The sequence below is a fragment of the Salvia hispanica genome, chromosome 6 (assembly GCF_029641045.1).
Source record: "Salvia hispanica isolate PSC_SH4W2 chromosome 6, Shi_PSC_v1, whole genome shotgun sequence".
Classification (NCBI taxonomy): Eukaryota; Viridiplantae; Streptophyta; class Magnoliopsida; order Lamiales; family Lamiaceae; genus Salvia; species Salvia hispanica.
The window spans coordinates 33,520,551-33,542,514 of NC_142697.1; the positions used below are offsets into that span (position 1 = coordinate 33,520,551).

The 21,964-nt window shown below is 34.2% G+C and overlaps 4 protein-coding genes across 5 annotated transcripts; 1 reads left to right on the forward strand and 3 right to left on the reverse strand.

The window, feature by feature from the left end:
• Positions 1-771: 771 nt before the first annotated feature.
• LOC125205426 (uncharacterized) lies at positions 772-2,064 on the reverse strand. The gene has a single exon (XM_048104350.2). It carries the CDS (start codon positions 2,043-2,045, stop codon positions 957-959), a length of 1,089 nt encoding a protein of 362 aa, XP_047960307.2. The 5' UTR covers positions 2,046-2,064; the 3' UTR covers positions 772-956.
• A 1,408-nt stretch (positions 2,065-3,472) lies between these two features.
• Positions 3,473-6,316, reverse strand: LOC125205425 (DNA-directed RNA polymerases II and IV subunit 5A-like). Of its 2 annotated transcripts, none has more exons than XM_048104348.2 (5): positions 6,171-6,316; positions 5,489-5,694; positions 4,666-4,845; positions 4,275-4,388; positions 3,473-3,847 (listed from the first exon to the last, which is right to left on the reverse strand). In XM_048104348.2, the coding sequence occupies exons 2-5, from the start codon at positions 5,684-5,686 to the stop codon at positions 3,722-3,724; spliced, it is 618 nt and encodes a 205-aa protein (XP_047960305.1). In that variant the 5' UTR covers positions 5,687-5,694; positions 6,171-6,316; the 3' UTR covers positions 3,473-3,721. The 2 variants fall into 2 exon arrangements, with proteins under 2 accessions (XP_047960305.1, XP_047960306.1); XM_048104349.2 differs by having other exon boundaries at positions 5,489-5,691; positions 6,171-6,314.
• A 1,210-nt stretch (positions 6,317-7,526) lies between these two features.
• On the forward strand, positions 7,527-11,776 carry LOC125205423 (histone acetyltransferase of the MYST family 1-like). Its single transcript, XM_048104346.2, has 9 exons — positions 7,527-7,843; positions 8,224-8,312; positions 8,500-8,559; positions 8,990-9,199; positions 9,435-9,503; positions 10,114-10,275; positions 10,783-10,876; positions 11,191-11,333; positions 11,416-11,776. Exons 1-9 carry the CDS (start codon positions 7,552-7,554, stop codon positions 11,617-11,619), a joined length of 1,323 nt encoding a protein of 440 aa, XP_047960303.1. The 5' UTR covers positions 7,527-7,551; the 3' UTR covers positions 11,620-11,776.
• A 1,499-nt stretch (positions 11,777-13,275) lies between these two features.
• Positions 13,276-14,237, reverse strand: LOC125206651 (uncharacterized). Its single transcript, XM_048105893.2, has one exon. The coding sequence runs from the start codon at positions 14,093-14,095 to the stop codon at positions 13,505-13,507; it is 591 nt and encodes a 196-aa protein (XP_047961850.1). The 5' UTR covers positions 14,096-14,237; the 3' UTR covers positions 13,276-13,504.
• Between the last annotated feature and the right edge of the window lie 7,727 nt (positions 14,238-21,964).

The following is a 21,964-nucleotide window of genomic DNA, read 5'->3' on the forward strand; positions in this document are numbered from 1 at the left end:
CCATCAATTTAGTAATAGCAGCATTTTTTTTCGCGCTTTGTTGATAGATTTTACTTCAATACCTCTCGTGACTCAATCTTGTGAAAGAGACTTGGAAATTGTTACTATTGGACTTCGTCGGCTATCACTTCATGGAGCTCAATTTGGGTGGGAAACTTTAGGCATAAATTGATGCATTCATTTTCTGTACTTGTTAATACAATTTCTATTCTTCACGTTTTGTTTAGTAAGATTATATTTGAGGAGCACTTTGATGAAAATGGTCTTTTTCAGTGCTTAATAAGACTCGTAGGTGATCCAGATGTGATTTGGTTGCATTGAACAAATAATGTGGGAGAAAACAAATTGATAGTATATCTATTATCTCTTGAGTAATGTGATCATAGATAATTAAAGGGTAAATCTGTAAATTTAATTTTCAGATTCAAGATAATTTATGTTGCATGACCAGTCCAACGACCAACCAAACTAAGCATTGTGTGCCATTTTTTACTTACTACTAATATATATTATTGGAGTCGCATTGAAAGGGTCGTAACACACATGCTTTATTATTCTAGTAAAGTAAAAGTCATGTTTTATAAGGGAAATATATATTTTGGGAATTTAAATTTTGACCAATCTTTTATAACAAAAATGCGCTACTGTTTTAAATGTCCCGGAAGGACCAAAATGATTATGAAAATTGTCACCATGTTTAGATGTTCACCATGTACAATGCACTTAAGATTGAAGAAAAAATAATTGTGTAATGATATGACCAAACCATGATTTAAGAAAACATTTGATTCATTAATATTTGACACAACATAATACATCTTCAAAGTACATCACCATATCATACATTTGATAAGCAACATATGCCATGCAATCACATTTTTTTCCAAATTTTTAAAATGAACATTAATAATCATAATTTTGCATCTTTGGGTAATAACTTGATCCAAAACACACTTCTACGGGGTATAGCCACCATGACCGCCCCCTTCGCCGCTACCAGAGCCTCCACCATATCCACCTGCATGCTCGCCACCACTGGCATAACCTCCTCCAGCACCACCACCAGCCCCATGCCCACCACCTCCCGCAACCGATCCTTCCCCTCCCGCATAACCCCCACCGGCCCCGGACCCACCTCCATGCCCACCCCCTCCTGCAGCCGACCCTGCTCCACCAGCATATCCACCGCCCCCGCCAGTCCCACCTCCTTCACCACCGCCTCCATATGCTCCACCATGAGCTCCTCCACCACCCGCACCCGCACCTGCACCTCCCCCACTACCATATCCTCCCGCTCCCCCTCCAGCCGCCCCACCGGCATATCCTCCGCCTCCACCAGCCCCCCCTCCCTCACCACCCCCATAACCCCCACCATGAGCACCCCCGGCCCCACCACCAGCACCCCCACCGCTCCCATAACCACCGGCTCCCGCTCCTTCAGCAGCCCCTCCTCCACCTCCTCCCCCGTGGCCACTCCCACCACCATACCCTCCATCCGCGGAATATCCACCTCCAACACCTCCTCCTTCACCCCCACCATACCCACCCGCATGCCCCCCACCGGCACTACCTCCCCCTCCTCCCCCTCCACCACCACCACCCCCTCCCCCTCCTCCTCCCCCGCCTCCACCTCCATTCACACCACCACCATATCCCCCGCCTCCCCCTTGACCACCCCCACTCCCATACCCAACCCCATGCTCACCACCACCAGCATATCCACCTCCTCCACCACCACCATTCCCTGCCCCACCGCCTCCACCACCCCCACCATGCTCCCCACCGCCACCTCCATATCCAGCCCCACCTCCAACACCACTCCCTCCACCGCTAGCATATCCACCATGCTCTGCCACAGCCCCACCAGATCCTCCCCCTCCACCATGCCCTCCACCACCAGCACCGCCATAGCCACTCGGCTCGTAGCTAGTAAGCGTCCTAGCAGCAGAGCATATCGCTACACCCAACAACACAAAGAAAACAACATTAAAAACTCTATTTGAAACCATTTTGAATGGAATGAAAACGGTTGATGAGAATTGCATGAAATTGTAGGCTATTTATAGGCGCTACAAAGCACACAATTGGATCAAAAGTGCGATTTCCAACAGTTGAAATTTGATATCTTCGAAAAGAGAAACGCGCTTTGTCCCACTAAGTGGTCCATTTTAGTAGCACATGCCTCTATCTATAGTGTGCTTCTGCTGTCTCCCACATTTTCATAGCCAAATCATGCTTCATATCCTATCAAGATTTTGAAATATTATATGATGCTAATTCTGAGAATTTGCCAGTTTTGATGTACTTATCAACATTGCCTATCTATGATTGGGTATTTTTATCTTTCCCAAAATTCATTCATTCTCAAGTTGTCAACAAAACTAATTAATCAAAGGATTTAGAATGTCCTCAACTTTAAGTTATAATCCTAAGTTATAATCAAATTTAGTTGCATTAAGTTATAATCCCAAGTTTTATTTGAATATGAGCAGAATTTATTCATTTTCACACACATTTACATTTATGCACAAGGAGAAAACGTCTTACCAGCTGAATTACGCTTATGCTTCGTTATAGTATTATTTTGGTGTCAAGTGCCTACCTTTGGTTATTTTTGTATTTTATCTTTTAACTTCTTGGAATTCAGTTCAATTTTATAGCATGGGATTTCAAATTCAAGTTACTAAATGATTACACCATTTCTCTAAGCCTCAGCATAGTAAAAAATGCAAATTAGAGCTTATTATATTACAATATAGTTTTCTAGTAAGAATCATTAGATTAATGTAATAAGTAGTATAGATTAGTGAAACAAGTATTATTTTTGGACTTGTTGATAGAATTTCAATTTTCAATGTATAATGTTGGATTACTTAGTTGTGCACCAATAACAGTATAGGCTTCATTAAAAATTAAAATACAAGAAATAATGGAAGTTTAGGACCGAATTTGCTGATGGATAAGATCTTTTGCTAAATTCTTTTTGTTGTTTAAGAGTCATATAGGAAACAAACTAAGGTGGAGATTATCCTAAAATACAAAATACAAGAGGAGCTTTTATATATACTTAAATATTTTTTAAAGATCAGTATGATTTTCTATTTATTCAGATGGCCATGGTGGCTAGAATTCTCAAACTCCTAATCTATTTAATTAGAGGCAAGGAACATATACATAAATTTATTTTGGTAGTAGCTATAAATTTTAACTCTTGATAGTACTTGCCTTTGTTAAAATACACAAAAACTCCCAAAACTCAAATATGTTGTATGTATTGGTGGGTCATGATTAAAAGCTTATTACCATAAACATCCACAAAGAAATACACTTAAATAAACAAGAGTAACCAAAACTGGACTTAGTGCAAAGTGCAAACAATATCATGATATACGGCCACTTTTATTATCACCTGTATATCATGATGGAAATCCAACTCACTTTCTATCTTCCTTTTTCTTTTTCAACACAAAACTTATACTTACTACAGTTTAATATTTTCTTAAACAAAAAATAGCACAAGAACAGTCATACAACTCATGTCTTCACAATCACAAAATCTATGAAATTATGAAGTTGCAAAATTAGTTTATAGAGAGTTCAATTACACCACTGTTAATATACTTATATGTATTCTGTCCCACATCGGTGACATAGCCTTTGTGCCTTATCGTCATCTGGTGCTGTCATCGACAAGATCAGCAAGTACAGATCTTCCCACGATTCAAACAACGTATCGGTAGGTGATATAACGTCCAGCAGTTTCACTCGGTCGTATGATCTTCACAACCTGCCCTCGCTTCAGCCCGTAGTATCTTGCAATCGGGTCAGTTATCTGGATACGAGGGAGCTGCCAACGGAAAGCATCAAGAAACAGCTTAGAATGGAGTGAAGTGAAAGGCAGATAGGAAACAACACGAAAAAAGAATTCGGGGCGTGAGATTTCAATATTATAGAGCTAAAAAGAGATCCACAGATAGTGCTGGTCCAAAAGCAATAGTGCAACCCAAATGCAGCATAAATCGACACTGACTATTCAGGAAAAGCCAACTTCAACAAAAACGGCACATGAAATGGTGAAAATGTACACGACACGATAGAAGTCAAGCAGTGTACAAGAGAGAATAACTGCTTCTGTGCTAAAGTAGCACTATTATAGCAACTCGAGTGTAATACATGAGGAATTTAGATTCCCACTACGCAAATATTCGATGCTACAGAAATCACTTAGCTGTGCGTAGTTAGATGGCATTGATTATTGGAAAATGGAAACTAACCTGTGTTTCCTTCACGGTGTACCTCTCCAGCAACGTCTTCTTTTCTTCAGCCGTAAGCAGCTGATGCTCGGGAACTAGAACATGTTCTTTTATGTTAACTAACAACTCAGCTTCCTGCACTATTGCAGCAAGAAAACATGAATTCCCTTGAAATACAACTGTAAATGAGGCTCACTTGTATGTAACTTTCCAAAACACTGCAACAATATTTGAAGCACAAAAATGCCGAATATCAATAATTCATAGTGATGAAAGCGATGCCTCATAAAATTTAAGAGTTCTTGAGACCATATAGCATGTTAAACGGAAAAGGAGAATGTTCTAATAAGATAAAATTTATTTGTATTGAAGAAATATAGAAATGAAATGAAATGAGAGCCTCAACAATAACCTGGAAGACTTCTAAGTGAAATTTAGTCGATATTTCACTAACGCAGGTCCGTGCAAATGGTGTTAAATTTTGCTGGACCACTAAGATTGCCCGATGAACGCCTTCTTCTTTCATGCGATTAGTGTAGGTCTTCATTGTCTTGACACCAACTTTCTGTTCCTCGGGAAAGAAAACGTATATCTGGAAATAAGCAGACAAGAAAAAAATGGTTATTAGGTGCTGCATCGGGGATTTTCAACAATTAAAAAAAATGCTCACAAAAAGATCTGAACTTTGTACTATTGTTTAGAACAACTTCATACTTTACTGATACTCTGATAGGCAACTACGTAATGGGAAATGCATCGAGCATTTCTAATGGATATCAGAGGAAGATAAAATTGAATAAAAAGTGTTATGCAAATCGGTACTACTACTTTCTTACTATGGGACAAACAACTTTGATAATAAAAGTTAAAACAGTGGCTGTTCTTTGCTAGATTGATCGTGTAACCTAGAAGACATCGTAAATAAACAAGTTTTAAGCATACAAACCAATGCAATTAAAACACAATAAGAAACTGATTCATCAGCCTCAATTCTAACATAAGCTCTTCCACTCGAATCCACAATCAGCCATGATATCTCACGTACGAGATACCTTAATTCATCACCTCAATGGCATTATTCTTTTCCGACATTGTTCCACCAAACACAACACCAGCTACACAATCATACATCTTGTATGCAGAGAAAAAAGATAAAATATTTTCCCTGATTTCAGAGAATACCCATTTTCAAGGCCACACATTGCAAAACATATTCTACATGAACGGAACCACACCTGTTCAGAGCTATTACGGAAGCCTTTATTGATAACGAGGTCCTCTCGCTTCATATTCTCGCCATGTTTCTGAACAAACTCATACTTTGTCATTTCAATCTCAAAATCTCCCACCATGTAGCCTCTATCCTTCAACATCTGCATCACTGTCTTCCGGATTCTGAAAAGCCGGGTAATTTCCTCTTCCGCCAAAACCATCTTTCCTACTTTATCCAAAGTAACAAAAAATTGAACAACACTTAAAGCCAATGTAAGACATTTTGACAACTACTGGTCTAGCAACACACACACACACACATATTATATCCAGTTAATCACCTAAAAATGCAATCTTTAACCAGATAAGGGTTTCATCCACTGTCATTAGCTACAAAAAGAAAACTAATAACCAAAACTCCTGTTTAATCAAGTAATGCTAGTATGCTACACCTATTTTTTCACTCAATGGCTTAGCAGCTACAGATTGATCAGCAAAGAATAGATAATCAAAATTAAATCATTCAATTTCTGAGTTTTCTTAATCCCCCCTCTCTATCTATCTATCTCCACACAGCAACCACCATTGAATTAATCCTTCACTAAGCCTAAATGTGGAGCCCTTACCGATTTCAGCTAAGATCAATGTATAAGCAGAAAAAAAGATCTTTAAATTGGATGATAAGATTATAAATAGAAAAATAACCTGAGCTTAACCACTTTTTTTAGCTGTGTAGAATGTGCGCAAAAGAGCGGGAGCGGCACAAAAGGGTTGAGAGAGGCTGAATTTATATACAGACACAGCAACGCACACAACACAACTAATATAATTATAAAATCGCCCCTTTACTCCGTTATATTACATCACTGATCCTATATTTTGCTACACACTTTCCAAACGGCATCATAATACCAAATTGATTAGTTTCCTCGAAATTATTATATACTATATGGTTCGAACATTCTAGGTTAATGGTTCTGTTTTCTTTTTAATTTTACAAAATTGATTTTTTTGGATCTAAGGTTGGGTTAAGTGCAAAAGAGTCGGCTTGAATTCAAACACAAGCGAATAAAATTGATATTATAAATTTATAATACTATTATTATATATAATAATATGTTAATTAAATCTCATTAGATTACTATGTACATTTTGAATACTTTTATTTATTAATGTTTTCAATTTACTTATTTTAAGTTGTGAATTTTTGTGATTGAGCTTTTTATTAGTTCAGTTATTTTATGATAATATACACGTCACTTAAATATACATATAATTTGATTACAAAATCTAAAATTGGTATTTCCTCCCTTTAAGGAAGTTGAGACATGTTTTTTTTAGCATGAGATTTAAAAAATTGATGTATTAAAAGTTAAGGCGGAGAGAGTTAAGCAATACTGATTATAAAATTTTGCTAAAAATAAAATGATTCAATTATCTTAAGAGATAAGACAATCCAAAAATAAATATGACTCAATTATCTTGGGATGGAGGAACTATGGAAGCAGTATTAATCTATAAGAGCATCTCCGAGGAGAGAATGTATACAGAAAATGAATATCATTTACTTAACTTCTTAAAAAGTGAAATAAACCTTTCTAAAAAATTACATTATTCAAAGGAAAAAGGTATATAGTAAGAAAGGTAAATTACTTTTTAAGAATAAAATAATATTATAAAATGCATTAAAAAACATAAAGTGTAATACCTTCTCAGATATCTTTTCCTTTGAAGAATAATTTTTCATGAAATGAAGACAAATATGTTAGTCATAAGATTTTACCTTCTCTATTGATGAGGAGGTAAAGATACCTCTTCAAAATGAGAAAATGTATAATACCTTCTTAAATAGCTCTCCCCTTGGATAATGATTTTTCATGAAAAAAAAGGTAAATACGGAAGTTATATTAGTTTACCTCTACCTTTGGAGATGCTCTAACAAAACTGTATCGAAGTACTAAATACTAAAAAAAGAGGGGATGAAGTTAGAATTTTAAGAAGTTAAGGGGGTGAGATTGAAATACACAAAACTCAACTGCTTTAATTAATACATTTCCCAACCTGCAATTTTGGGTAACCGGAAAATATGGTTTCAATTGACAACACAAATTCCACCACCGCCAACGGCCACGGCGCCGCCGCAGCGGCCGTCGATGATAATATGTCCACTGATCCTCCGGCGCAGGAATCCAACGGTTCGCAGCCGGAGTTCGACGCATATCGGAGGAGGAAATCGACGATTCTGCCCTTGGAGGTCGGTACGCGCGTCAATTGCCGGTGGCGCGACGGAAAGTACCACCCTGTGAAGGTTATCGAGCGCCGCAAGCATTTCTCCGGCGGATCCAACTATTATGAGTACTATGTTCACTACACTGAATGTAAGATTTTTTTAAATTTAATTAAAAAATTTATTGCTATGCTAAGAATTTCAAATTAACCAGTAATTTTTCACTGAGGAATTATGTTTCAGATATATTGTTTGCTGCTGACTTATTGTGGCATTTGGTGATGGTTATTTGTATGCACAGTGTTGAATTACTGGAATTGAACTTGATGAGCAATCTATGCAATTTCAATTCCTGTATTTTTAGTATATTCAGTTTTTTTTCAGGTTCACATTCCTCATTGTATCGCGCTGATTACATTTGATTTTTCAAAAACAAGAGATTGTTTTGTTGTTGCTCAAGCTTCGCCCGAAACTTTAGTCTGTATGATTCTGTCTTATTTATTCTGTGCACTTCTTCATTTTGTTGGGCAGTCAACCGCAGGCTTGATGAATGGGTACACCTTGATCAACTTGATCTCAGCTCTGTAGAAACTGATGTGGATGACAAAGTTGAGGACAAGGTAATATACTGCTCATACCTTTTGCTTTCCATGCTTAAGATAATTGTAGATGAAAAAATCAAGCTTTAGTTCAAATTCAGATTCATAGGGATCAGAACTCTCTTCTTTTAAGGAGGTTGTAGTACTGGAGTAGTTAATGACACTGAAAATTCTTCATCGAGAATGTACTCACGTGATAATATCTCAGGTAACAGGCTTGAAAATGACGCGCCATCAGAAGCGCAAGATTGATGAAACACATATAGAGGTATTTTCAAATACTTTTTGTTAATCGCTTAGCAATATATGTATGACTGTTTTGTGGTTATTTTGTTTTCTGTATGTATTGTCATTCATCATAGACCTATTGGTTCCTTATCATGAAGCCAATGTTACTTTTACGGTGTTTGAAAAATACACGTCTTGACACAGTTGTACAATCAGTGTGGGTTTAGATTATGCTTGTATGGACCCCCGGGCATCGTGTCTTGGTGTGATTCTTGTTGGTTTACTTCTTCTCTACTATGGCAGAAAGCTAAGTAATGTATCATTTCCCAGTGGTGTCCTAGGAAATGTCTAATAATGATTGTCCAATCAAGTTTATGTCAACTAACTGGTTTGCTATATGCTGGGACAAGTCACTCGAGTTACCTCATTTTAGTTTGGATTCCTAAGAGCTTGTGGTTGAAATTATATAGGGCCACGAGGAGCTTGATGCTGCTAGCTTGCGAGAACATGAAGAGTTTACCAAAGTGAAAAATATTGCAACAATTGAACTTGGAAAATATGAAATTGAGACTTGGTACTTTTCCCCATTTCCACCTGAATACAATGAATGTACAAAGCTATTCTTCTGTGAATTTTGCCTGAATTTCATGAAGCGCAAAGAACAGCTTCAAAGGCATATGGTAAGCTTCCTTTCTCAGCTGTTCATTTATCCTTGTTCACTTGTTTATTTTAGTTTGAATTAACTCCAATAATCCAGTAGAAAGTCCTTTAGTTTTGCAATTATGCCAGCTACTTGATCATTTGATTATGTTTCTGATGAATATTCTAAATACTAGGCTGTAAAAGGAGATACTTCTGTTATTTCTTAAATAAAGCTTTTCCTGTAGTTACTATATTTCATATTTGTATTTGCAGAAGAAATGTGACCTTAAGCATCCTCCGGGTGATGAAATATATCGGGACAAGACTTTGTCAATGTTTGAGGTAAGTATTGCATAACTCTAGAACTCAACTCTGAAGCATGAAGAAACAATTATCAACTATGAAAAGCCCTATTATTAAGCGCATGAGAAGTTTTTGGCATGAATAGAGAAACTGAAAAACACTTGTTTTTCTTCCCTTAAAGGAATATTTTGTGCTCTTAAATTCAGAGTCTTAAAAACTGTCTCATAATTTCTTCCCTTTATTGTGTTCAGACTTTCTATGCAACATGATGAAACATCATATGAATAAATTTCCCTTAAAAACCCGGATGTCACTCATGTTAGTTCGTATAAATGGGATGCCCTTATTAAAGATTAAAAGGATTTTTGTTACAAATGTTCCTCTATTTTTTTCTAAGGACCTTTTTTTTTCAAATGGTCTTATTTGGAAATCAAATGGAGATTTGAACGAGGCAGTTACTGGTATAGCCCTCTTCCTTTACGTGAATGTGGTTTACATGGAAATTTTATTTTTCAATATTAAGCTTGGCTCGCACCGTTTCATAGATGTACTTAGTATATGCAGTTGTCTTACATTTTCTGTTTGTCCAAATGTCCGGATTCCAAAGTTGGTAGAGCTATTAGAATGTAATTTTGAATTGCTATAACAGGTTGATGGCAAAAAGAACAAAATTTACGGGCAGAACCTTTGTTATCTGGCCAAGTTGTTTCTTGATCACAAGACCCTGTACTATGATGTAGACCTATTTTTATTTTATGTGCTATGTGAATGTGATGATCGGGGATGCCACATGGTGGGCTACTTCTCCAAGGTAAATTTCCCCCTTAGAAAATTACCAAGTTAATCTTGCTCACTTGTATCATCCATAATCATTGTTCACGATAGATGAGTTCTGATTGAGTAAATGGATAGACAATAAATACTCGCTCTACTGAAAGGCAATATTTGATAGTATTGAAAATTGAAATGGCAAGTCTACCATGTTAGGCAACTTCTATTTCATTCTTCAATTTGATAAATCCTAACTAAACGATAACAAGAAGTTAACTGAATCATTTATCACAGAAACGAGATTCATAAGATCTTCGCTTTTAATTGAGATACCCACATTCACTTGTATCAACATACGCTTTTTTCCACTGGCCATTTAGGGTCACCATCTTTGTCACAAATAGCAAGCCTGTAAATTGACCTCTTCACGTACTTACACGTAGTATGCCTAATGGCCTATTCCAGAGTTGGAAGGATAAGATTTTGCATGTTTTTGTCAGAAATGATATTTAACTTCCATATAATACTTTCATTACTTGATGTACAGGAGAAGCAATCAGAGGAGTCTTACAATTTAGCTTGTATTCTCACTCTTCCTCCTTATCAAAGAAAAGGCTATGGGAAGTTCCTGATTGCATTTTGTAAGCTCATTATTCATCTTCACGCTTAATTTCTACAGACTTTAATCACTTTAATGAATATGCTGAAGAAGTGAAACTTAAATGCAAATAAATGAAATCTAATCCTGTATGCTCGTAAATTTTTAGACCAACTATTGGACGGAGGAAGTTTAATGTAAGACTGAACTGCACATACGTTTGTATATGCAGAAAGTAATTGCCTCTTGTTCGTCTTAGAATTCTGAGAACGTTTCTGTTAGATATGAAAAGTTGTTTTGAGGAAAGGTTTATATTTGTACTCCTTTTGCTTAACTAACTGCAACATTCTGGTACAGCTTATGAACTTTCAAAGAAGGAAGCCAAAGTTGGAACACCGGAACGACCCCTCTCAGACCTGGGCCTATTGAGCTATCGAGGATACTGGACACGGGTTCTTCTAGATATTCTAAAAAAACACAAAGGCAACATTTCCATCAAGGTTGCGACCATTTAGCTATCATCGATTGAGCTCTACATCAATTCTTCCCTTTGTCCTTACTTCCTCCTCGTTACTTATCCAGGAGCTCAGTGACATGACGGCCATCAAGGCAGAGGATATCTTGACCACCCTTCAGAGCTTAGAGTTGATCCAGTACCGGAAGGGGCAGCACGTGATATGCGCAGACCCAAAGGTCCTAGACCGCCATCTCAAAGCTGCAGGCCGAGGCGGTCCTGATGTCGAAGGCAGCAAGTTGATCTGGACCCCTTATAAAGAGCAGAACTGATCTCATCTCAAATCTAGTGGAACTAATCTCCATTCCCCCCCTTTTGTATATACAACTCCACCTTCGTTATAACCTACTCGCTATTTCTCACGAATTCGTCAAATCTCCTATGTAACAATGTATGAGTGTGTATGTATCTTATCTAAACTTAAACTTAGATGTTGTATTTACTTAAAGAGTACATATGACCAAAATACGAATTTGGTCCAAAACATTCACTTTTTAAAAATAGGTCTATAAAAAATGAAATTCTTGTTGGAGTGGTCCTTTTTGACAGTTCCGTAAAAAAACTAACGGTTATGTCACTGTGCAATTAGCGTTGACCGTTAGTTTTTTTACCGAACCGTTAAAAGGACTACTTCGGCGACATTTTCATTTTGTTATGGACCTGTTTTTCAAAAAGTAAATGTATTGGGTCAAAGTTCAAACTCGTATTTTGGCCATATGTTTAGGACAAAAATTGACATTTACTCATACTTAAAACATAGATGTTGATATATTTGTCTCTTTTTTTTTTATCACTAGAGTACCTTTTTTTTCTTACCATGTTCGTTATGTGTGATATATGTCATCTTTAGCTCTGTGTTTGCCTCTTTTGTTTGTTTAGTTTGTACTTCATTCGTCCCGATAAATGTAATTTGATTTTTCCTATTTAGGTCGTGCCACACATTATAGACTTATTTTCTTTACACACAATCCAATTGTTTTAATGAGTCACTTATAATGAGATGAGTGAAGTATTTACAATGCAGTGTCGTGTTTTCGTGTTATGTCAGCGGTCAAATATTTTCTCTTAACCATCTCCATCTTAAAAGCTGTGTAGTTTGGACCTTTAGAAGACTTGGACTCGATTCGAATTGCGTTATTCACACTTCATATGATTGAAGTGGACACTTTATTAAAAAAATTTGTAACATAATTATCAATTTCATGAAATTGCGGAACAAATCAAATCTAATTTACATCAAATGTAAAGTCAAGCTACGTGACAGCCGTGGGTGGAAACAGAAAACAACCTTTACCTTAATTTGAAATTTAATTTCAATTGAATATATTCTTTTGTGTTTTCACCACATTTTGAACACGAGTCGCTGACTGCTAAATTGGACGAGCTATTGTTTGGTGGATTAGAATATAATTTTCGGTTGAAAAACATTATGCCTCGTGATGATGATGGATTATGCTAGTTAAAGAGTGAATTTTGACCTAACAATCATTTTTACCTTTTATTTAATTAAAATTTGGCACACTACTTTGTTCGAGCATATCTGTAAGAACAGTTATTAATAGAAGAAATAAATGCATATTGATAGAAGAAATAAATTTGGCTAACTACTTTCTATGTTTGCGGCGAATATACACACATAAGTTGGCAGTAGGCTAATTTGTTTGTTATATAATTTATTTTATTCATTTATTTATTTAGAGTTATAAAATCAAATAAACATTTGGTAAAACAAAACTAACGTGAACATAAACTGATGCTCATATTATAAGGTTTGTGGACCAAATATTTCTAACTAATTGGAATACTTGATTAAAAAATAAACACTAAAACAAAAGAAAATACAAAAAAAAAGAGAATAAAGTACTCAATATTCTGCAAAAATGTGGGACAACCTTAATTTGAACCCAAACATCATACCCTGACTATCATTATCAAAAACCATTCAGTTAAAATAAAGCAATAAAAAAGGAGAAAGAACAAAAGAATAAAGAAAAAAAAAATCTAACATTCTGAATTTTATTTACATCAAAATCACCTAAATTATTCGATCCGTTATACATTGATCGATTGTAAGTATACACCTAAATTTCCAAATTAAATTATGGACTACATAATTAAATATATATAAATTGAACCTTTAAATTTAAATTCATCTCCTTACTGCATAAACCTTGTACCGTCGTCAGCCGCGGCTGACGACAGCCGAAATTCCTTAACCGGTAAACGGATGGGTTGAATACTCATACTACGAGTATTCACCCCATCAAATCTCCTCTTCCACAAATTCACCTCAGCCGCGGCCGCGGCCCTCTTCACCACCGGCAGCGGCGGATCCATCTTGCTAATATCCAACGCCGCCGCCGCCTTAGCACTAAACAATTCTTGATCGAAGCTGACCCTCGCTACCGGTCTCCTTGATTCTCTCCGGCAGCTCCGGCTCACACTTTTCCGGCCTCCGGCGGCGGCGGCGGGAAGGAGGGTTTTGGTGGAAAAGTGTGTGTTTTTTCTTGGCTTGTTGGGGTGTTTGTGGTGGTGGGAGGAGGGGTAGCCGGAGACGCGGCGGCTGTTGCGCTTGACTTGGCCCATGCAGCTGACAATTGGGGAGGAGGGATCGGCGGCGGAGGAGGAGGAGGAGATGGGGATGGTGTTGAGCTTGACGTCTTTGATGGATAGGCGGCAAAACATGGGGAGGAAGATGCTTTTTTGGTCGTGGAAAATGGTTTCTTCATTGTAATTTGCGATTCCCATTTTCTTTGATTGTGATTTTTCTTTGAATCAAGAATTGTGGAGAGAGAGAGAGAGGTGGAGTTGCTAAATCGGAGGAGAGCGGAGGGAATTATGTGAAAAAAGGGGGATATGTGTAGCTAAATATGTATGCGTGATATCATTCTCATATGTATATTAGTTATATATATATGGTGACATAAGTCAGCAGTCACACAAATACTAAAGTAGGATTATTATATAAATATACATGTAACTGAAAAGTAGTACTTCCTCCCATTTCTATTAGAAGTCTCAATTTGCTATTTTCGTCCGATGCTCATTAGAAATTTCATTTCATTTTCATTATTTTTGGCTAATGGACATTATATTCCACTAATTCATTTTATTCATATTTTATTAATATAAAATTAATACTCCCCCCGTCCATGAAAATTTGTCACTTATTTTCCTTTTTGTCCGTCCCTAAAAATTTGTCACATTTCACATTTACCATTTTTGGTAGTGGCCGCACATTCCACTAATTCATTCCCACTCACATTTATTTTAAAACTAATATATAAAAGTAGGACCCACGTGCCACTAACTTTTTCAACCCACTTTCTATTACATTTCTTAAAACTCGTGCCGGATCAAATGTTGCCAAATTTTAAGAGACGGAGGGAGTAGTATACTGTATATTAAAGTAAGAGCCACATTCCACAACTTTTTTCTATTATTTTCATTTACAAAATTAAATAATTTCTGAAATCTTGCGTTGATAAAAGATGAGACTTCTAATGGGGATCGGAGGGAGTACTTCTTGAATAATAGTAGTACTTTGAAATGCCTACAAATCAACGAGATAATTAGTTATTGAGAAGGACAGTGAATAATATCATAGTCTTGAACAGAAAAAGAAAAGTTGAATTCCCTTGTAATCACAATCTATATCCCCTAACTTTAGTAATTTTTTCAATTAAATGATGTTGAATGACGATATTATGTATATCCGCACAAGGTTATATTAGTAAAATTTAAGTATGAAAGGGATAATGTGATAAGAGAAAAAAGGTGAAAAAGGAATGTTAATCTATGAAGCCAAATTTAGCATGAATAAACAAGTAAAATTACTTAAAGTTGAATAAAAAATAATAAATAAACCGATTTGTTGTTATATAAACCCGATTCCATAAATTTACTACTCTATTTGCATTTGCTCTACAAAAATGTTTTTATGCAAAAAGTTTGATTCATATCCCATTTAACATAAAAAGAAGGTTGGAGTAAACCCAAGATTAAATTCCTTATAAAATAATAATATTAATTGTTGTGCTGCAATTTCAACGTTTAATTAACGACATTTTTAAAGAAACATTCTAGGATATAATCAATAAGTAAAATTATAACAAATCTTGGTGAAGAACAAAGTGATGTTTGATTAGAATACCACAATATTGTTGGGTTTCTGGTTTAACATTAATTTGGCATTTCTTGCTATGTTGAAATTAAGTTAGAAATCCACTATTGCCTTGAATTCAGTTCAAATAAGTGGGATCCGGTCCTTGTATTTTCCCCACACATAAATCAACCTAAAAAGGTCTTTGAATTTTGTAAAGTTTTTTGTCAACTAACTTATGGAGTAGTAATAATTTCTTGGGATGAAGAATAAATTTTATTGAAGTCTTACTTATAGATAAGACTATTATCTACATGTAGAAAATTTGTGAATGTGCATGTAGAAATTTCAGTGAATATAATAGAGTAGTACTACTTTGGATCGGAGTCTAGTTTATAGATAATATTTACTATTATCTGTATGTACATTTTTATGATAAAAGTATAATTCTTTCATGTATTTTATAATGGGTAGTATATGTCATAACTTAAGGATCCAATGTACATGTATATATTATACAAAATCTAATTGAATGAATACATATTTTTTAATGTAATAGAAAAATGATCCAAATTATCGAATATAGTGAGAAAGAATTCAATAAGGCAACCGTAAAAACTCAACCACAATTAAAATTTATATAAGTATTGAATATGACAATAAATATATCGAAGTTTTATTCGCGCAAATCAGTGATTATCAATTTCCATGTGTTTACATCAACCCATTTGAGTAGTGTTGCCGGCTTATAAATGTGTGCATTTTTTCAAATAAAAACCAGCTTACTTCACAATATTTATTTACTTATCAAAATCAATGTTGTGTGCATGAGTTCATCCAATGACAAGTGTACGCACAAGTTACCACGTCTTTATCGTTGAATTGTTAATGGTCCTAATAAATAAAAATGAAATAAACTTAGGGTGTTTGTGGTAGTAATGATATTTAAAATAAGAAAGCAACTTATAACCATCTTGGAAAAAATATAATAAAATAAAATGATGGGAGTCGAAGAATGAGAGAGTTGAATAGTGAAGCGTGTTAAGATTTCTTTGTCTCAAAGGTAGCTATCTTTATAGACCAAATGACTTAGTAAATGGTTCAACTATAATGGCACTTATTTTGTTATGAAATAGTTGAGCAAGAGGCTATAGGCTATATACCCCTACATTATTAGCCTATTTTCACAATACAAGCAATATATGCATGATACCTAAATCCTTATTTAACTTACAATAAGGACCCCATTTTCAGCCATAATTCACTTTTTCTTTGTTACACAGACATTTTCAAATTCAGTCAAAACACATTCAATCTCACGACACGTGTGACGACTGTGAAATCGAGCCCTATTATGGATGTCCTTAGAGCATTCCAAAATTCGATGCTCTAGCTCGTTCCACAGGGACGTGGAACACAATGAATGCGCCGTGGGGATGTTTAAGAGACATATGTCACTTATATAGCTAAGGGTGCGATTTGTCAAATTTATATGAGATAAATCGGAGGTAATCTAATAATTGATATTTCAATAAGATTATAGGGTGTCTAAGCAATTAATTCATGCAAGTATGTGCTCAATATACCAATTATTCCTCAACAAAATTTAATTCCAATATTCTTTAATTTTTAAAACTTTGTAAATGTTTGATTGCGCTAGATTGTCATTGAATAGTGAATGCTTAGGGTTAATTTGTTTATACTTTGAAGATTGTAAATTGACATTTTATACACATGATTGGCATGTAAGCACATGAGAGATCCATATTGAATTGTTTAATTGATGATCTCACTCCCTTGATTGGATAATGTGAGAAAAGTTGGACATCTAAATAATAGTGTCTTTAGTCATGCCATAAAATTACTATAAGTATGGAGCAATGTTGAAAGTGATATAGACATTACATGAAGTTCCAAAGGAAAAAGGAAATGAGTGTGTTGATGGCCTCTCATTTCTCGTGGGCAACATTGTTTTGCAATTGAAGTGGACCTATATATCTATCTTTTTATTATCAACTTTTAGGCAAAGAAAAATGTCCCAAACCCCTCATACATCCATCCTTTCCCTCTTTTGCATATTGCACACATATTATGGTGATCTCCTTGGGTCAGCCGGTCTCACGTTAAGATGGGTCAAGATATATATCTTTTTGATCACTAGGGTCTAGCCGGTCTCACATTAAGACGAATCAAGATACATATCTTTATGATCACTAGTAAAATCAGAAAGGCAATTTGCATGTAGTTTTGCATACTAAATTTAAAATTTGTTAGTAAATTATCCAATTATGAATATGTGCTAATTTTGCAACCAATCTATTGATCTGTTCTGATTTTACAACCAATCAAGATTTCAACAGTACATAGATTAAGGACACTATCAGACGTCAACCAAAATGATGTCACATTTGAGTTTATATTAAGTCATAATAATGCTAAAATCTTGATTGATTATCAGAATACTCTGATTATAAATATGTAACTGGTATCGGGTTTGAATTCAGATCTCGACCGGTCTCACAATGAGATGACTTGTACAAATTTTGTAGTATGTAATTCACAAAAGCAATAAAAATTACTCAAAATTATTATTATTACTAATAATAATCGATTTCAACCATGCACGGTCTAGGTATAAATAAACATTTGAAACTTATATAAGAATTTGAAATAATTAAAAATTAAACATAACTTGATTAAAAAAAAGGCATGCATGCAGTCAATCAAATACATTCTGAAAATTTTACTTTACTAGTAATAAATAATCATGATTTTTTTATATTACGTTGATTCTTTGATTTGTCTAGTAGGTACTGCGATGCATAAAATTTCTACATTTACTTCAGAAATAAATACTAGGAATTACCTGCATCAGTGTTGTCGAGATATTTTAATATCTTTGACAAAAATAAAAAAAATAAAATAATACAGATAATCTTAAGAAAATGATGTAATTAGGGTCCCAGGTTTAGTTAGCTTAAAATGGCCTTTTATACAAAAGTCATTGTTAGATGTGATTGAAAGTCAAAGCTGATGAACACATTGTGGGATATCCTAACAGTTAGGATAATAAATTTGTATTTAATATCCCCAATGTACAATGAAAAATTCAAATCTCGGAACAAGTTTCTGTTTTCATATAGCTTTTTGATCTAATAATTTAGTGAGTAATTTGTTTGTAAATTTTTTAATTTTACATACTAGCTTTAAAATATTCATGTAATTAAAGTATACCAAATCATTGTTTTGTTCTAATTTGCAATTAATCAATATTTGGACAATAGTGTAGTTGGATGACTTACTTATACGATGTTATTAAATGTCATATTATACACTACCAAACAATATCGACTAGATAAAATATTATTTTTGTTGAATTAAAATTTTTCTTAAGAAAGAATGACATGGAAGGGAGAAAATGTAAAATGGAAAATGAGAAACAAGTTGGAAAGAAGAGCAATAAATGAAATTATTTAATTTAGTATAATTCGGCGTCGTTTCAATTAATTGCCTTCATTATATTGTCGTTTTAATTGATGCGAGATAGTGTCACGTAAGTTCGTAACAAATTATATCAGTGCCAGAACATTAATTACTTGCAAAATCATAACTAATCAATAATTTTGGTAAAATATAGGCGACCTTTAAAAATTTCATTATCGAAAAAAATTACTACTATTCATCTTTATTAAATATAGAAGTTCTCATTTAAAATCTTTTCACATGGATATTGCGATCCAGTTACATTCCTATGTACTCTATATTTATTTATTATATTTGATTTTTATTTGTGGGGAAATACTAGTAGTACTAAAATTGGAATTTGGAACTAGAAACGTTAAGACAAAGGCATACAATTTAATCCAACTAACGCTTTTGTCGACATGTGGATAGCATGTGATAAAGTATTCATGTGGGCCCTCTACTCATGATTTAGTTTTTTTTTTTAATTTTCGAATATTAAGAATTAATATTATAAGCACAAAAACAATAATAAAGTTAATTCTCTCTATATCTGGTAGCAAGTATTATAACCATTATTAAAATATTTCAAAAATTCATATTAAAATTGCAAAATAGATAAAGTTTATACATTACTAATAGGCAATTAACCCAAAAATTAATCAATATTTAGAGTGGTGAACTCTATTAAAGAGTTGTAACCTCATATAATCCTAGGACGGCAATAGCCCCCACCCATGTAAATAAACAAATAAATAGAAGGATTAATTAAACGTGAAAATAGTAAAACTACTGTAACTTCTGTTGACTTAATGGATAATCAAATGTGCTAATTAACAAGTAGATATTAGATTAGGGTTATTTTGTCTTAATAAAGAGAGCAAAAAGTAGCCTAAACTTTTGTAACTTTGGTGACTCATCTTATTACTTTAACTTAAGCCAAAAAAATAATAATATAACAAAAATAACCTTCATTGAGTATTAGCTTACTTAGAAATAAATTTATTTATTGGTGAGCGCTTGACTTTATTAGTGCCTATTAATTGACTTTGGATCTGTCTAAAACAGGTGAAAATGATTACTCAATGCCTTTGTTTCTTATCATAATCTTGGGGCTGAAATTAAGCACCTGAAATGAGTGAAGTGTGTTGTGGCAAATGGTGGTAGCTTGTGCCTCAATTATCTAACAAATGTAAAATGATTAGTACACAAAATCTAGATGACTAACATATTTAATTATTAATCTAAACTCTTGATTTTGGATGGAAGCAAAAGCAAGAAATCCGACCGTTAGGAATGGAAAAATTATAGAAGCTAATTTTCCTACAAAACTAATACTTATTCACTCCGTCCAAAAAAAATAGTCTCATTTATAGATGGCTCGAGTTTTAATGAAAAATTGGTAAAATAAAAATAAGAGAAAAAGTAGGTAAAATAAGAGGGATGCGGAGAAAATGTAAGTAAAAGTATAAGGAAGAGAGGAGAAAAAATGGGTAAAGTATAACAAAGAAACTTTCTATTTTTAGAAATGAGACTATTTTAGTGGATATTCCAAAATGGTAAAATAAAACTATTTTTTTGGGCGGAGGGAATAAAATAAATTTTTAAGTTAATTTTCTTTCGAACCACGCATTTTCTAGTGATGTTATCAAGGCATTAACTAGTGTCAACGTTGTGCGATGAAAGATCTATTTTATTTTCCTCGTACTAATTTCACATTGCCAATTAATCAATTAAATAAAAAATAATGTCATTACATATACTAACATGGTGGTGCTCGTGCACAAGTTTTAAAAATTGAGCAACAGAAAAAGGGAAAGATTCAAAAGAACAAGATGCACTAACATATGATATTCTGCCAGATTTTGTTCTTGGACTCATTTAAAAGAACAACATATTATTTCCTTGGAACATGCACTGCATCCATGCACACACCATATATATAATCTAAGCTTTTCAGATTATAAAAAGCTAACAAAATAATAATTGCAAAAATTGTTGCAGTGGTTGAGAAAAAAAATACTTTCTCCATCTCAACGACACATTTTCCTTCTTGTAATGCCTCTTTCATAAAATGACACATTTCTAAATACGAAAACCCATTCTCTCTATCAGACTTACTAAACGACATTACATATAATCTCATGTCGTAAAAGAAATGTTTCGCTTTGAAATGGGATAAATGAAGTATATTATATATAGCTGGAGGATGAGATAAAAGATCATGACCATATTATAGAAAAAGCTGTGCTTGCTAGTTGTCTTTGCTTAACTTATTCAAGTATTCAACTCTATCAATTGTTGCTCTCTTCCTCTCTTAGTCTAATAAACAGAGAAAAAGTTTTCCTTTTTAACTTATTTATTATTATTTAACTATTATCCAGTCAACAAGCAGACAAGCAAACGTGAAGCAGATTATTAATTATTAATAGCAACAATAATTGGGAAATATTCCTTCTTCTCATCATCAACTTATGAGGCTATCTCATGATAAATTAATAATAGAGCTCTGGAAATAAAATAAGATAAGCTGTGAAAAGTCTGTGATGAGAAACAACTATCCATTTAGGTCTGATGAATTCTAAGTTGTTTTCTTAATAATAAACTGTGATTCTGTAATAACAATGGTCTTTTTCCTGTTGGTACACCAAAATTCTAAACATATTGCACAGATTATGACAGCTCCAACTAATCCTAATTTATGCAAAAATATTTTAAAAAAGTAAAACCAAATGCATAATACATAATTTAACAGACCTGCATAATTTTTTATCATTAAGGATTCTGATTCTCATCTCCTTCCCCAGCTTGATGTTTAGGAGCTGTTTCTTCCACCACATTCAATTAATTAATCGTGGTTGGGTTCTTATCACATGGAAATTGTGGATGGGCCGGGCCTGATCTGATTTTGCTTCAAACTCCGGCCCAATTCAATTATTTTACATATTTGTAAGAGTTGCAAACTTGCAATACATCAAAAAATATAAATTATTTAACTTTTACCTGTTCGCATCGCAGCGTCTTACTGTAAATATTTTGGATTCAGTGCCAGT